The sequence below is a fragment of the Sinocyclocheilus grahami genome, unplaced genomic scaffold (assembly GCF_001515645.1).
Source record: "Sinocyclocheilus grahami isolate Dianchi unplaced genomic scaffold, SAMN03320097.WGS_v1.1 scaffold120.1, whole genome shotgun sequence".
NCBI classification, from domain to species: Eukaryota; Metazoa; Chordata; class Actinopteri; order Cypriniformes; family Cyprinidae; genus Sinocyclocheilus; species Sinocyclocheilus grahami.
In genome coordinates, this window is record NW_015505299.1 from 1,389,154 (window position 1) to 1,404,968 (window position 15,815).

The 15,815-nt window shown below is 37.6% G+C and overlaps 1 protein-coding gene across 1 annotated transcript in view; it reads left to right on the forward strand.

Moving 5' to 3' along the window:
* Positions 1 to 3,331: 3,331 nt before the first annotated feature.
* The window catches only part of LOC107589770 (feline leukemia virus subgroup C receptor-related protein 2-like), a 29,388-nt gene continuing 16,904 nt past the window's right edge, over positions 3,332 to 15,815 (forward strand). Inside the window, exons 1-5 of the mRNA XM_016278300.1 lie at positions 3,332 to 4,202; positions 8,661 to 8,802; positions 9,904 to 10,044; positions 11,724 to 11,791; positions 12,227 to 12,330. Coding sequence (XP_016133786.1) covers positions 3,639 to 4,202; positions 8,661 to 8,802; positions 9,904 to 10,044; positions 11,724 to 11,791; positions 12,227 to 12,330 — 1,019 coding nt within the window. The 5' untranslated portion in view covers positions 3,332 to 3,638. The remainder of the gene's footprint in view (positions 4,203 to 8,660; positions 8,803 to 9,903; positions 10,045 to 11,723; positions 11,792 to 12,226; positions 12,331 to 15,815) is intronic.

The following is a 15,815-nucleotide window of genomic DNA, read 5'->3' on the forward strand; positions in this document are numbered from 1 at the left end:
ATTGGTTGATTGATTGATTGGTTGGTTGATTGGTTGATTGGTTGGTTGATTGGTTGATTGGTTGGTTGATTGGTTGATTGGTTGATTGGTTGATTGGTTGGTTGGTTGGTTGATTGGTTGGTTGATTGGTTGGTTGATTGGTTGATTGGTCGATCGATCAATCGGTTGGTCGGTCGGTCGGTCGATCGATCGGTTGATTGGTTGATTGATTGATTGGTTGGTCGATTGATTGATTGGAATATCAAACAATGTTGTAGAACCTGATGGAAGGCCTTTAGACCCGTTTCTTCAACAATTTCAGAAAACTGTCTACAGTATTATGGGCAATTTCATTTTCCAGGCTGGAATTCGAATTAGCCGTCGTCACGAAATCATGATCTGAAAATGAGGATCTCTTCAGTTTCCAAATGTAGTTTTTCATCATTCTCCATTATGCCATGTTCCTTCTGTTTTCTTTCCATGACTTCTACCATACATTTTCCAACAGTTTATCCATCTTCGTCTGCCATGAAAAGTCCTTCATTTTCCGTGTTTTCCCTTTTGTAGTCTTTTCACGGCGACTCTGTCCCTGTCCCGTTATTACTATTCCTGTTCATGGCTTAAATTTACAGATTTGAGAGAAACTGGAAGAGAAGTATTCAAATTAACTTACAGGGTTAAATCACTCACACATGAAAAAACTCACCCTCATGTCGTTACAGAAATGACTTTCCTCTGTGGATCTAAAAGAGTTATTTTAAAAGATGTTAAGTTTGCTGATTTCAGTAGAAGTTGATACTGTTGCACTTTGAAGCTTAAAAAGCAGCCAAAAGTGTAGTAAAATATGTCATGCAATGTTCTCATACATCATATTCCAAGTCTTCTGAAGGTGTACGATAACTTTGCATTTTTACTTATTGCCCGATTAGTGTCAAAAACAAGACTTTTATTTTTATATGGCAGGAAAGTTCCACAGTCGACACACAGAAGCTCAGGTTGTTTGAATCATAAATAGGCTACTTACTCTTAAATGTTTTAGTTGTGTAGTGAGATTAACTATTATTATCATACCTGGCAGCAGGGATGGGTTTACCATTTTGGGCCTAAGCAAAGTCAAGACCTGAGGCCTCACACCCCACGCCCCAACGTTACAGTTGTAATGTTTTACTTCCAATTACACAGCATTGATATTAAATAGAATTTAATACGCATTTGCATAGTTTGTGTGGTGGTTAACACCACTACTGCCTGGCAGCATATTATAAAGCAACAAAAAACACTTCTTTAGCACTCTTTCTTGCTGTTTTGGCTGATCATTTATAACATTTTGAATATTTATAAGACTTCTATGATCATCATAGGCCTTATTTATAATATAATATGGTGCATAATCTGAGCTGTTCCAATGTAGTCTCATTAAAAAGGGCACACAAGTACCAAATACTTCTGAAGCAAACTATCCCTGATCCGGAGCAGCTGGTTTAGTTTAAGTTTACTATGGCTATGTACTCTAAGTGTCACCTGTTTATTACTCTAGCATGCAGGGACTTTAATGACACTGATACAGAGATATTAATATGGAGTCTGTCCCCCCTTTGCATCTATAACAGCTTCCACACATCTGGGAAGGCTTCCACAAGATTTTAAGAGTGTTTCTGTGGGATGTTTTGCCCAGTAGAGCATCTGTTCCAGTTCATCCCAAAGGATGGGGATGAGGTTGAGGTCAGGGCTCTGCGTTCTTCCACACCAAACTCATCCAACCATGTCTTTATGGACCTTGTTGCTTTGTACATTGGGACACAGTCTTGCTGGAATAGAAAAGGGTCTTCACAGAACAGGTTTCCACTGCTCCAGAGTCCAGTATCTGTGTGCTTTGCATCCCACGCTTGTTACTGTACTTACTTGGTGATGTTGAATTGATTTTATACACCTGTGGCAATGGGTCTGATTGAAACACCTGAATTCAGTAATGTGTCCCAAAATATTTGTCCATATAGCGTATATATACACTGCATTACCTTTGTAAACATAAACGAATGTAGATTCCTGCAAAATCCATCCAGACATTTCTAAAATATAAATCAGTATTATAGGCTCCTAGAGCATGGAGGTAAGACAGAAACACTGTCTGGAATACAGATTTATACTTGCAATAACTGCTGAGAGAAAGAGATTCAATTTGATGTCATGTCAACTAGTGATTACTTGAGGTATTAGAGTAATTTCAAGGCAGGTTAATTAAGTTTGCCAGTAAAATGTTTTTTTAAAGGTTAGATTTTGGTGAATATTTTGAGCAAAATATGCCGATATTAGTGGGGAACACTACATATCTATTTTAATCCAAATTGTGTCACATAATTGAATTATACGATTGTAATAGCTAGCAAACTATTAGCAAACAATAATGCATATGCTATTAGTTAAACGCTCCTTGAGCAGCAAAGGCAACCATGTGTACCTCAGCCAAAGCGAAATCTTCAGACTTCACACAGTGTAATTAAAAGGGTTCTAAATCCCAATATAATTGAATAAACACTATCGAGTCTCCCTTTTTTCTTATCTTGCTCAAGACCACATTTCAACTCTGCAAAGCATGCTGGGAACTACAATACTTGATTGGTTCACATTTGCATACATAATTTAATCTAGTAGATTACACAATTTAGAGAATTACATTAATTGAAAGCAAAGAAATCATGTTTGGAAGAGAAACACAATTTTGATGTGTAGACCATAAATAATATGATTGAGTAAACTGTTTTCGAGTTGTTTTTCAGTGAGTGCAGGACCTACAGCTTGTCTTTATTAGCATTTTATCAGCACCAGTCACACCAAACAACAACAACAAAAGGATTATTTTTTTCACAAACATGAATGTGCAATAGCCCTGCTTTGTACAAATAAATAAATATTGTTAATAAAGAACATTTTAGCTGTTTATAACCTTTTCATCATCCTCTTCTTCTTTCTCTGTAACATGGTTGCATGATGGGAAATACAAGTTCACACTGCTTAGACCATTTGTGCACACATTAAAGGATCTGAATGAATGAATGAATGAATGACATTTCAGGTAATATGATCTTGAGAGATTGTGACTTTCAACCCATTGCTGATATTATTTGCCTATCACTATGATCATCGCTTTATATCAACTTTATTTTAACATTTATTTTTGTGACCAGCAGAGGGCTCCGGGGCCCCAAGTATTTGCGTAATGGATAATACCGCCACTTCACACAATACAGTAGCCTACAACCTAATCCTCAATATTTAATAACAATTCTTCTATCATAATGTGTTGGGTTGAGCAGCAGGAGCTACGATTGACAGTAGATCACGTGCTAGTTTTTCTCTCTCATACCATTCGGCGTGATGATGATGATGGGGATGATGATGATGATGGTGTGGAGTCTGAGGCTCACACGCATGAATCAGTGAAGTAGAGTTGTTTCCTGGAGGGATGTTTGATGCTGTCTTCACCTTTGCACTTAAGTTTTATTGGCGCTGGAAACAAAGTCTGTCTGAAGACTCGCGCGCTCTTTGGAACTGAATTTACGCGTCTAGAATATGTCCTTAATCTAACGGAAGGACGCAATTCAGGATTCATGAAGCAGGATTGACTGAAGGTAGAATTTAGCGCATTTTAGCAGTGCAAAATGTGCGAAAAAAGCGACAACCTCTTTGGAACGGACGCTTCTCGGACTGGGCAGATGAAAAGCGCCGATGGAAACTTCGATCAGGTTGAAATCTCCGAATGTAGAGACATTGTTCCTACCTGTAACACTCGCTTATACCGGAGGCGATGGCTCATTTTGTGTCTCTTTAGCTCCTATTCACTGTGCAACGCGTTCCAGTGGATCCAGTATGGAATCATCAACAACATCTTCATGAAATTCTACAACGTTTCTTCATTCGCCATCGACTGGCTGTCAATGATCTATATGCTGACTTACATCCCCTTCATATTTCCAGTGGCATGGCTGTTGGAGAGGAAGGGGCTGCGGGTGATAGCTCTGTTCGCAGCTTCGATCAACTGCGTGGGAACGTGGATCAAAGTGGCCAGCGTTCAGCCCGACCTGTTCTGGGTCACGATGCTCGGACAGTTCGCCTGTTCCTTTGCGCAGGTGTTCATTTTGGGGATGCCGTCTAAGGTCGCGTCCGTGTGGTTCGGATCTGATGAAGTGTCCACCGCCTGCGCCATCGGCGTGTTTGGAAACCAGGTGCGTAAAAGCGCACGGAGCGCATCGCTGCACCGCCACAGAACAGCTTGACAGCCTTCATTTAACTTACATTAATCAGCTGGACTAGATTACACCAAAAGCTCGACTTTCCCGAATAAATAGTACGCCAAATAAAAACGAAAACTCGTGGTATTGATACGCAAAAATGAACTTTGGCGTGTATATGCTACGCATGTGTTTGGCGTGCATATAATACGCAGTTTTCGCGTGCATATGATACGAAATTTGTTGGCGTGCATATGATACGCAATTTTCGTGTACATATGATACGCATCTACCCCACAACCTTAACCTACCCATCGCGTAGCATATACACGCCAAAGTTCATTTTTGCGTATCAATACCACGAGTTTTCGTTTTTATTTGGCGTACTATTTATACGCACTTTCGTGGGATCGGGTTGATATGTCTGCACACATAGACTGTGCATTTCTTTTGCCATTTTAAGCACAGAAACAACTAGCGAGCTGTGGAAAGCAAGATGCAAATTGGGTTAATTGTGGGGTTAAACGTAGCATTGAATATTCATTACAGCGTTTTCAAGCATCATTCCCAGCAACCGAGTTTAAAATAGCGGTAAAAATAGCAATAGCGCCTGCTTTCCCTTACCATCCTTATCGGACACAAAACATTAGTTTGATACTGTCAATAATAATCACTTTATGGCGCATTTATATCTGCAGTCAAACCAAAATTTATTCAGACACCTTCAACATTTCTCACATTATCACAGTTTATTCACTATAGTTAAATTTTTTTTAATAAAATATGACAAGAACTCAGAGTTAAACTGTCTCAGAACAAATTCATCTTGATAATGTCAGATAACACTTAAGCAAAACATGCTCAGGGTTAAGTTTCTGAATAATCTTTGGCCCCAAATGTTACTTGTAGTCCACTGTATGAATACTTTTGGGTATAATATGTCACAGTTTACTTTATTTTGCTCTCCTCACGCACATAAATGAACTAGTGTCCTGCACCCACTAGTAAAAAAAAGGGTAACACTTTAATTCGATAGTCCACTTTAGACAGTCTGTTAACAGTAAGTAACTTTACAACTACATGTCAACTAGCAGCTAGTAGAGTATTAGTAGACTGTCTGCTTAATATCTTCAAACACTTTCTTTGTCAACTTATTCTACTAACCCTAAACCTACCCTAACAGTCTACTCTGAGAGTTAGTAGACATGTAGATGCAAATTAATGAGAATTAGTTGACATGTAGTTGACATGTAGTTACAAAGTTACTTATAGTTAGTAGAATGTCTAAAGTGGACTATCGAAATAAAGTGTAACCAAAAAATAAATAAAAAATTATATCTGGTGTCTGAATAAATTTGGTTTGACTGTAAGTATATAGCAAAAAGTTTTCTTTAAAAAAGATTTGTTATAAGTAGCTAAAATTCATTCAATAATCATTTGTTTACTTGTGCTCCAATTATTAAAACGGGGCAGACGCGTTCTTAAATGTTGAACTCATAATAATTTGCGTTCATTTTCTGTAAACATCTGTGTTTGAATGTGCTCGTAAATTAATATCTGGAGGATAGCGCTGCCCGTCAAGTTTGTACCCTGTAGTTTACTCTTATTTATTTATTTAAACCTATTCAAATCAGTGAAATTGTATTTAATCGGTGAAAACTGTTGGACTTTAAATGTCATTTTAACACTGAGAATGTTGCATGTGGAGGTTCAATGTTTTCTCTAGCAGCTCCTTGTTGTGCCTTTAATTGGAATATATAAATGTCATTAGTATACGCCCCATGACTCATATTATAACTAACCCTGATAAAGTCATACTAAAATACTGTAAATATAGTAACAGTGATGACGGGAAACACTATCACTATCATCGATATTGCGGGGCTTAGAGGGCGAGACCAGATAAGATGGAAATCAACAATGTGATATCTCTATAACCTGGAGAACTGCACAACAATACTCCACTGAAAGATATGCTTTAAGACAATTTATCTTTCCAAATGAACACAACCCTTACCAAAAAGTAGTATACTTCAAGTTTATTTTATTAAGTATACTTAAGTAAAGTTCAAGTATATTTTGAAGTATACTTTATGTAGTAAGTATACAAATATCAGTATACTAGTAGTATACTTGTAAGTGTACTATTTCAATACTCCTTGGGACTAAATTGGCCCACTTTCTAGTATATAAAAGCATACTTTTAACTAAGTATAACAGTAGTAAACTTTAAGTACACAACTAGTTTACAACAATATTTTAGCTTGTACTGCAACTATACTAAAAGTGAACTTATATGAATACTGATAGTTTTCTAATTAAATACTTGTAGTAGCATTTTTAGTACACTTTGAAGTATAGTCTCAGTAAACTACTAGTTTAGTAGTTTTATACTGCAAGTACACTCGTAAGTGAACTTTACATCATACTTTAAGTATACTACTATGTCCCTATTTAGGTATTAATTTATATATATTTTGTTATATGAATATCTGAACATACAAAACATCAAAAGAAAGAACAGCGTATCTGCTTGTAAACAAAAACATTTTATTCTAGATTCATGCATTCTTTTTTTAAACACTTGAATGTGGGTAAGTTTCATAAATAATAAATAAAAAAAAGAAATAAACAACATGTTCGCTCTGTTGGTGTTTCTCACTTTTGAACTGCTACACCTTCGTGATCTTTAAAAGACAAATACCAAGTACATTAATCATGATCTTTTCTCCAGCTCCAATCTCTGTCTGGTCTGTTCTGGTTTTAGAGGGGTTTTGGGTGCTGTCTGAGACCGTCTGGCTGTCCAGCTAAACCAGCCTGGTCCACAAACTAGCTTAGACTGGTTAAAGCGGGTTTGTTAGCATGGTCGTGAGCTATGACTTTAACTTCTATGATGGAGCCATATTTTAATTTTACATACAACACATGAAAGCTGTTTAGTGGCTTATTAGTGTGGCAGTGGTGTATCTAATATTGTTTTTATGGCTGGTTGTTAGAACAAATATGCTTTTTTAATTACTACTTTTAATGCACTAACAAATCCAAATAATAACAAATTCATAAAACATAAATTCTGCGATGCAATAGGATGACAAAGACTAAGGGACGGGGCCTAGATGAGAGACTGAGAGAAGAGCACATGGTACACAGAACCAAACAAAAGTCATGCAAAGTCCACTTATAATACGTGACTTTTTGGTGGCTTCTAGTGTGAAAAAATTGGCTTGCTTGTTAGGCTTGGTTGCTTGTTAGGGAAATCTGACAAGCAACGTTCTTTACATTTACGTTCGCCATATCCTCCAATGCATTGATTGACACTCTGTCTGCTCACAGTTAATAGCCAATTTGTCAAACATTCTGCCCCCTCCTCCCCCTCATTGGAGAAAAATCACGTTCAACATGAAGGCGTGCGTGTGTTGTTATTCTAAACTGTTGTTGTCAATTAGGAAATGCATGAACTGATATGTATAGGTCTACTACTGAATGCAATGTAGGTTGCTTTGGAAAAACGCATCTGCCAAATGCATTAATGTAAATGTAATGTCAACCTTCTCTATTAGAAATGTCATGAATTCTTGTTATCTCAACTACTTAACTGTGTTGTTATTACTGTGATGTCTTAACTGTGACATCATTCATAAAGCATTTGTGTCATGTTAGATTATAAACTTTGACTGTAAGATATAGATATGTGAGTATAGAGCACAACACGGGGTGTGAATGACTGTAGTTTGGTGATCTCATGTTAATGACATAATTAGAAATCACTCACATGCTGAATGGCAGCGCAGCACACTGAACTTATGTATGGGAGCGAAGGGGATGATATTAGCTTTAGCACTGAGAGGTTAGACTATATCCTAAGACAGATTTCTCAATAAACTGTTCTGAAATGAAATATGACCCCATGGCACACTAGTAAATAAGAGAAATCGTATTTCTCATCATCTCTCTGAGTGCTTGTTCACTGTTTCATAGCTGGATTAAACTGAGTTTACAGTAATGAGGATCTTTTGGAAAAATGTGTGCCTGTAGTTACCAGTGCAGTAGTCTGTTGCATAAAGTCTGGAACACAATGCAACTAGAATATTTAGTTCTGCTTGTGGATTAATTAGTTTACTTACTCAAGCAAAGACTTGATGCCACTATCCTTGCAAATTGTAGCAAATTCAGTGGTTATTTCATTGGGGAAACAAAGTTTCTCTTTATAACAACACAGATATACATGTATATAAAGCTGGCTATTAAAGAGCTGACTAATCTTGGGCATGCAGTCACTCATTTAGAATCAGATTCATTAACGTGAGAACAAGGTTAAGAACAACTAATGTGTGTCACATGTGTTGTGAATTGGATGAAAAAGTTGTGAAAGTTCTCCTGTGCATGCAAATTCATAATGATGTGAGACTGAGAAATATGATGCAGTTCATTCTTTATGTCTTTCCTCTTCAGCTTGGCATTGCTATTGGCTTCTTGATCCCGCCGGTTCTTGTGCCCAACGTGGATGACATGAATGAACTGGCTCAACACATGAGCGTCATGTTCTACATCACAGCCGCTGTGGCCAGCCTCATCTTTCTGCTGGTCGTGTTTGGTAAGAACATCCACAACAGCAGCGTAAATGTGACCCTGGAGCACAAAACCAGTCATAAGGGTCAATTTCTCAAAATTGAGATTTATACATCATCTGAAAGCTGAATACATAATAGGACAATATTTGGTCGAGATACAACTATTTGAAAATCTGGAATCTGAGGGTGCAAAAAAAATCTAAATATTGAGAAAATCATCTTTAAAGTTGTTCAAATGAAGTTCTTAGCAATGCATATTACTAATCAAAAATTAAGTTTTGATATATTTACGGTAGGACATTTACAAAATATCTTCAAGGAATATGATCTTTACTTAATATCCTAATGATTTTTGGCATAAAAGAAAAATGTATAATTGTGACCCATACAATGTATTGTTGGCTATTGCTACAAATATCCCCCAGCGACTTAACACTGCTTTTGTGCTCCAGGGTCACAAATGAAAATATAACAGGACTGATGCAGGGACAAATGTTTTTAATCAACATGAAAAATTTGATAATAAAACCTGCTCTGCTCTTTAACATAAAAACGTGAGTGTGCCACACTACTTTAAGGAATAATCCTTTCATTCATACACTCATGTCATCATCTTGATTATGAATGCCCAAACGTGTGTAAATACATACATACATAATAGGTATTTGACTGCTTTGCCATTTATTTTTTTATTCTCCTGGTATTACATTTACTTGTGTATTTTTCTGCAGGTCTCTATATCTGTTCCTATCATTCTTAGATGATTTAGATCAGTTTTGAGATTTGCTTTTACAAAGTCATTTGTGTCATGGAAATGGATTATGATTTGGTTTTGACTACTTGGAGGAAACACAAGCAGAACCAATTTCTGTGGAAACTGCTTAATAAATCCAATTTTATGTCTTAATGCAACAATGTACATAAGTGGTGTTTACAAGCAATTTACTGCTCATGTTTCATGAACATGGCTCAATGTTTTTGCCCTATGATGATATCCTTGTAAATCGAGTCATGTTGATTGATATTCAATGTTCATAGTGTTTAATGAAATATTGTTTTGAGTTGTATTTTTCAGTTTCTTTTGCGGTATTCATATGTTTGAATAACTACCGTATGTGCTGCAGTGTTTCAGGAAAAACCTGAAATCCCTCCGTCTCTGGCTCAGGTAGCGCTTAGAGACGTGCCCACCGCTCAGTACTCATACCTGGCTTCAATCGCAAGACTTTTCCGCAACAAGCCCTTCATCCTCCTCCTCGTCAGCTATGGTACACACTGATAAATCCGATTCATATACGTATTAACTTAAAACACATTCTACCTTTGTTTATTTGGCTCAGTACATCTGCACTATTAGTGTTCTAATAGTGTGTTTCTCAGTGTTAACTTATAATTTTCTTGCATTCATTTCATTTTCTTTTATAAAGAGGGGAGTGGGTGATGTATTTGTGCTACTGACTATTTGTGAAACTCACTAAAATAACAATGAACAGACAAATGCTCACTTACTGTAATGGCTCTGCTCCAAACCAAGTAAGTTGCCTTTGTAATCAGCATTTGAAGACCCCGTATAGACATATTATTTCCTCCAGAATTAAAAAAAAAATCAACATGATGTAGAGATAGACAGCAAGGCAGCTCTAGGTTTTGGATCAGGATACAGAGATACATAAATAATTGGTGGTCAAAATGCACTTTTAGTTCCTTTGACTTCCATTCATGCATGCAAATGCATGGGACCAAAATGCAAGCTCATGCTAAAGTTTGCATGATTCATGATTATGGATTTTCAGATGCAAGATTATTTGTTATATGTTTTTAAAAAGGTGCTGCAGAGTGTGATGTCATGTTCTACAATGTCTGAAATTTCACATGTATATTCATGTGTATACATGTGATATGTCACCTGTATATTCTGTTTAGTTCTATTCTAGTTTAGTTCTCTGTTCCCGTTTGCCTGCCTGAGTTTCTAGTTAGTTTCCTTAGTTGTTAATTAGTCACTCACACCGGTTCTATTTTTCCTTGATTGCACTTCTAGGATTTAAGCCCTGTGTTCCCTTCTGTTCCTTGTCCGGTAGTGTTTGTGTTTCAGTTGTTGTGTCGTATTTTCTCCTGTATTCCTGTTGGATTTATTATTAAAGACTGTTTAATAATCGTGCGTTTACTACAGCGCAACACCGTTACATACTGTTAGAGTTTTTATTAATAGTTTGATTTATTTTTATTTTTATACTGTCTGTTTTCATTTGAATGTTTTAGTAATTGTCATTGTCTTTAAGTAATTGCAATGAGAAATGTTACATTGGCAACCTGCGAAAATAAAATGTTACTTTTCAATATTTAATTTCAAGCAACAAAAGTTTTTTTGTTTTGGTTTTAGTTTTGGTTAACTAAAATAACGCTGACTTATACACACACAAAAAAGTGTGGTTTTGTTCCTAACATTTTACCCTGGTTGGATGCTGACTATGCTATCTGAATGCAAAATCAAATTAGACTAAATATAATAAGGGTGCAGGCAGGACCGGATTAACGCACGGGTTAGACCAGAGGGGGGCCCAGCCAAAATACTGCTATGCAAGATAGGTGCTTCAATTCTACAGAAATCTGCATAATTTGATGCATGTAAAATGTGCATGATTCTCCCAAGTGAAATTAGAATTTGCCTCTCTTTAACTGAAATTACCTCACATCTGAAATTATACTTTGTCTTTAAAACTGTGTCAGTTCTGCGACACTAGAATCTCCAAAACTAGAACTGTTCAAACAGGTCTCCCAGTTGGGCTGCTTAAACAACCAGATTGCAATCATTTTTCAATGTTGCTCTTAGTGGTGCAGAATCTACACATCATTTAAACTACCAATTTGTCATTTTACCGAATCATTTTTTGAATCCTGTGGTTCGTGTTTATTTGACAGCATATTTTTCTCTGTTTGTGCTTCCCAGGACTGAATGTTGGATGTTTCTATGCCGTTTCCACGCTGTTGAACAGGATGATAATAGAGCATTACCCTGTGAGCATCCTCGAATCCTTATCATCCTCACCCACTCTACAGACACAAGATAGTAGTAGCTGAGCTTCGAAATGATGCATATACACTAACAAAAGTATTACCATGCTATTTTTGGAGATGGTACAATTGTAACAGCATGGTATTTTGAAGTTCCATTTATATGGTGAATGATTATGATAATTGTTCAGCACTATAGGAACATCACCTTGCTTTTTATTTGCTGAAAACATATAATGTATCGTATAAGTTCACTGTGAATATCTGAATCATATTCTCTGTGAAATGCTCTGTGAAAGTCTGACAGTAGTACTCAATTTCAGCTCAGACTCAGTGTATTGGGTCGTCTAAACACCGTGGACTGAAGTGCATGAGATCATGGTCTTACAGGGTGATATATTAAAGATATCTCAGATGTTATTATTGTCTGAAGCACAGGGTGAAGAGGTGAATGCTGGGAGAATTGGCTTGACTCTCGTCATCGCTGGCGTGGTCGGCTCTCTGCTCTGTGGAATCTGGCTAGACAAGACCAAGACTTATAAGTAAGTCGTGCATTTTCTGTTGTTTCATTTCCCCCTGAGGTCCACATATGACAAAGTTTTTTATCTTATGTTGTGTTCTGGTCATTTTGACCTGGAGTATCAGCCTAAAATTACTTTGCTTACAAATGGTATAACAACCCCCCCCCTCACCCCCACACCAAAAATGTATATTTTTGTAACATTTTTGTATAACAACTCCCCCTCCCCCCACCAAAAATGATATTTTTGTAACATTTTGGAATTTATTTTCCCCACAGAATGACCAGCCTACAAGAAATATATGCTTATAAGTGAATCGTTATGCTATATTATTACAAAATATTGGATTTAATCTTTTTGATCTTCTTTCAGTTAGCACAGGATTTGTATTTCTTTTTGGGACTGATTGATCGTAGGCCCCACTGGTTGTAGGCCAAACTGATCATTGATTGGTTTTTGAGTAAAAAAACAAATAAAAAAATCATTATTTGTGGATGCATTTTAGCAATGTTCATTCAAAAATTGTGGTGCATAAACTCAGATCAACGAGGCCTACAATCATTTTTTTAAAGTACAAAACCAAATTGACAAAAGATTTGGTGATAATATAGCATAATGAGAGATTTTCAAACAATTTGTAAAAGGCAGGTCATTTTTGACTGTAAGCACTGAATTGGGTAAAGGATTAGGTAATGTGAGCGCAACACAAGCTCCAAAAAGAGTGGTTTTCATTTTTAATGCAGCTGCTTGAGTTTGTGTTACATTTTTTGCCTTATATTGCATGTGCATTTGTGTAATTTAGTGATAGTAATAAACATAAAATGTCCAGACATTTAAGTATTACAGCTTATATCACTTTTACTAGAATACACGGTAAAAAAAAATATTTTTCAAAATTTGTAAATAGAAGATTACAGGAGTACATTTTACAGGAAAATACTTTAATACTTAAAAAAATTATCAGTGAGTTACTTGCCTTTTTTGGCATTTTCTTGTGAAATTTACTAGCAATTTCTGAGGGAAAATAGTTTCAAATTAAATCCTACACCAGTTTTTGTTACAGTGTAGATCTTTCAATAGACTGACTTATCTCCCCGAGACTTTTCCTAAATTGTTCAAACTCTTAACTTTGACTCATGTTGAGCAGCAGAATGACTGTAATGCGCTTTCCTCTATAACAGAGCCTCTGTTTCTCCTAATCTCGTCATGTGTGAGAGGATTTACTAGGACAGATCTGTGGTTACTGGGTTTATTACTCACACTTGATTCAAGAATAGGTTTATGGAGAACTCTCTCTGGACTCTCAATCCTAAATACAGTATGTGCTTTCAGCCTGGCACAGTACACTCTAAAAAATGCTTGGTTAAATATAACCCAGCGCTGGGTTAAAAAGGGACAAACCCAGCTATTGGGTTGTTTTGACCCAGCAGTTGGGTTGTTTTGAACCAGCTATTGGGTTGTTTTGACCCAGCGGTTGGGTTGTTTTGACCCGGCAGTTGGGTTGTTTTGACCCAGCGGTTGGGTTGTTTTGACCCGGCAGTTGGGTTGTTTTGACCCAGCGGTTGGGTTGTTTTGACCCGGCAGTTGGGTTGTTTTGACCCAGCGGTTGGGTTGTTTTGACCCGGCAGTTGGGTTGTTTTGACCCAGCGGTTGGGTTGTTTTGTTCCACTTTAATATTCATCACAGATGATCACTACAATGTTCTCAACACAAATCTACCATTTAGTTTGATTTTCTATTTATTTGATAAAAATTATAACATTACAGAACGCACTCCTGCAAAAAGTGACTGTTCTCAGTAACTCAATACTTAAAGCATTATTCAATTTAGATTAAAATCTAGATTTAACTAAAATATATATGTGTGTATTTTAAAAGATACACATGGAGCTGCTTCTGTGTACAACTGTTGACGCAAGCTATATTAAAGTGATTATTACTTTTTGAATATGGATATTTCTCTTACAAAAACGCATTGATTCGCTACAGGAGGCCTTTGTTCACCCCCCGGAGCTGGTGTGAGACACTTTTTTTTAAATGGATGGGCGCTGTTTATTTAACTTCTTTTGGACTGATACATGCAACACCCGCTGAGTGGCATTAAACAGCTTGAAAGATCAAAGACAATTTTTAATATAACTCCAACTGGATTCGTCTGAAAGAAGAAAGTCATATACACCTAGGATGAGTTGAGGGTGAGTAATGTATAGGCTAATTTTCATTTTTGGGTGAACTAACCCTTTAAGTGGGACAGACAAGGACAATGAGATGCAGATCTAGTTGTAGCTTAACACTGTATTAAAAAATAAAACAGAATGGGAAGCCACAAATGGCAAGAAACAAACACAACAGCTTTACACATGACATGCAAAGACAATACTGGACAAGGAATTAAGGAAACTGAGGGCATATATACAGTATATACACAGAAAAATTAGAAACTTAACAAGACACAGATGAACCTAATCAATCAACCAGTGAGGATGATGGGGCTTTGGATGACCTCCATGGTGGGAATGAGGAAACTTAGGGAGGCCTCCATGGCTGGGATGCTGGATCTTGGAAACTGGACGGGATCAGCAGAGACGAAGGACCTTAGAGACTGGAGAGGACCAGTGGAGACAAAGGAGCTTGGAGGCTGGACGAGAGCAGCAGGTAGGACGGATTTTGGACAGGACCAGGATATTACACCAGCCAGACGGGACTGACAGAGGAAGAGCTTTGAGGCTGGGAAAGCAGGTGGGACACCACTCCAGGATGGTGAACTGGATTCGTGCTCCTTCTGGAACAGACATGATTGCTGCCTCTAGCTCTGGAATAGACATGGTAACAGGCTCAGCCTCCAGGAAGAACATGGCCTCTGGCTCTAGCTCAGTGACGAACATCTCTATTGGCAGGAGGTCCGTGGCGAGCATGGTACATGGTGGGTACATAGTGATCAATGCCATTCTCCACCTCACCCATGGAAAAAAGAGGGGCTATTTGTTGCAAGCATCAGCTCAAAGTAAATACATTTCCCTTGAGGATCATAAACTGAAAAAGGAATGTTGTATTTTATATTGTCATTAGTTCAAACAAATGGAGAAAAAATGTAACAGAGCCCCCTACTTAAGAAGCGGATTCCAGACTCTCCCCAACAACAAAACCAAGAGTCCAGGAGGGAGGTGGAGCTGAGGCGGACCGGGGGAGGGATGGAGGGCCAGGCCCGTGTGGTGGAAGAGGGCCTGGAGAATGAAGCTAAGCCAGCAGAACAAAAAGCAAGGGCAAAGCATGGAGCCAAGGTGGAGCAGGTGTCCAGGGTGGAGCTAACGGGACAAAAGACCATCTCAGCATAGCTGGAGACCACCACAGCGGAGCAGATGACCTGACAGCAGAGCAGATGGGACTAAAGACCCCCATGGTGGAGAAGGTGGAGTTGAAGACCACCACAGCAGAGCAGGTGAAGTTGATGACCATGGTTTAGCAAGCAGAACTGGAGACCACGAAAGCAGAGCAGATGGAGCTGA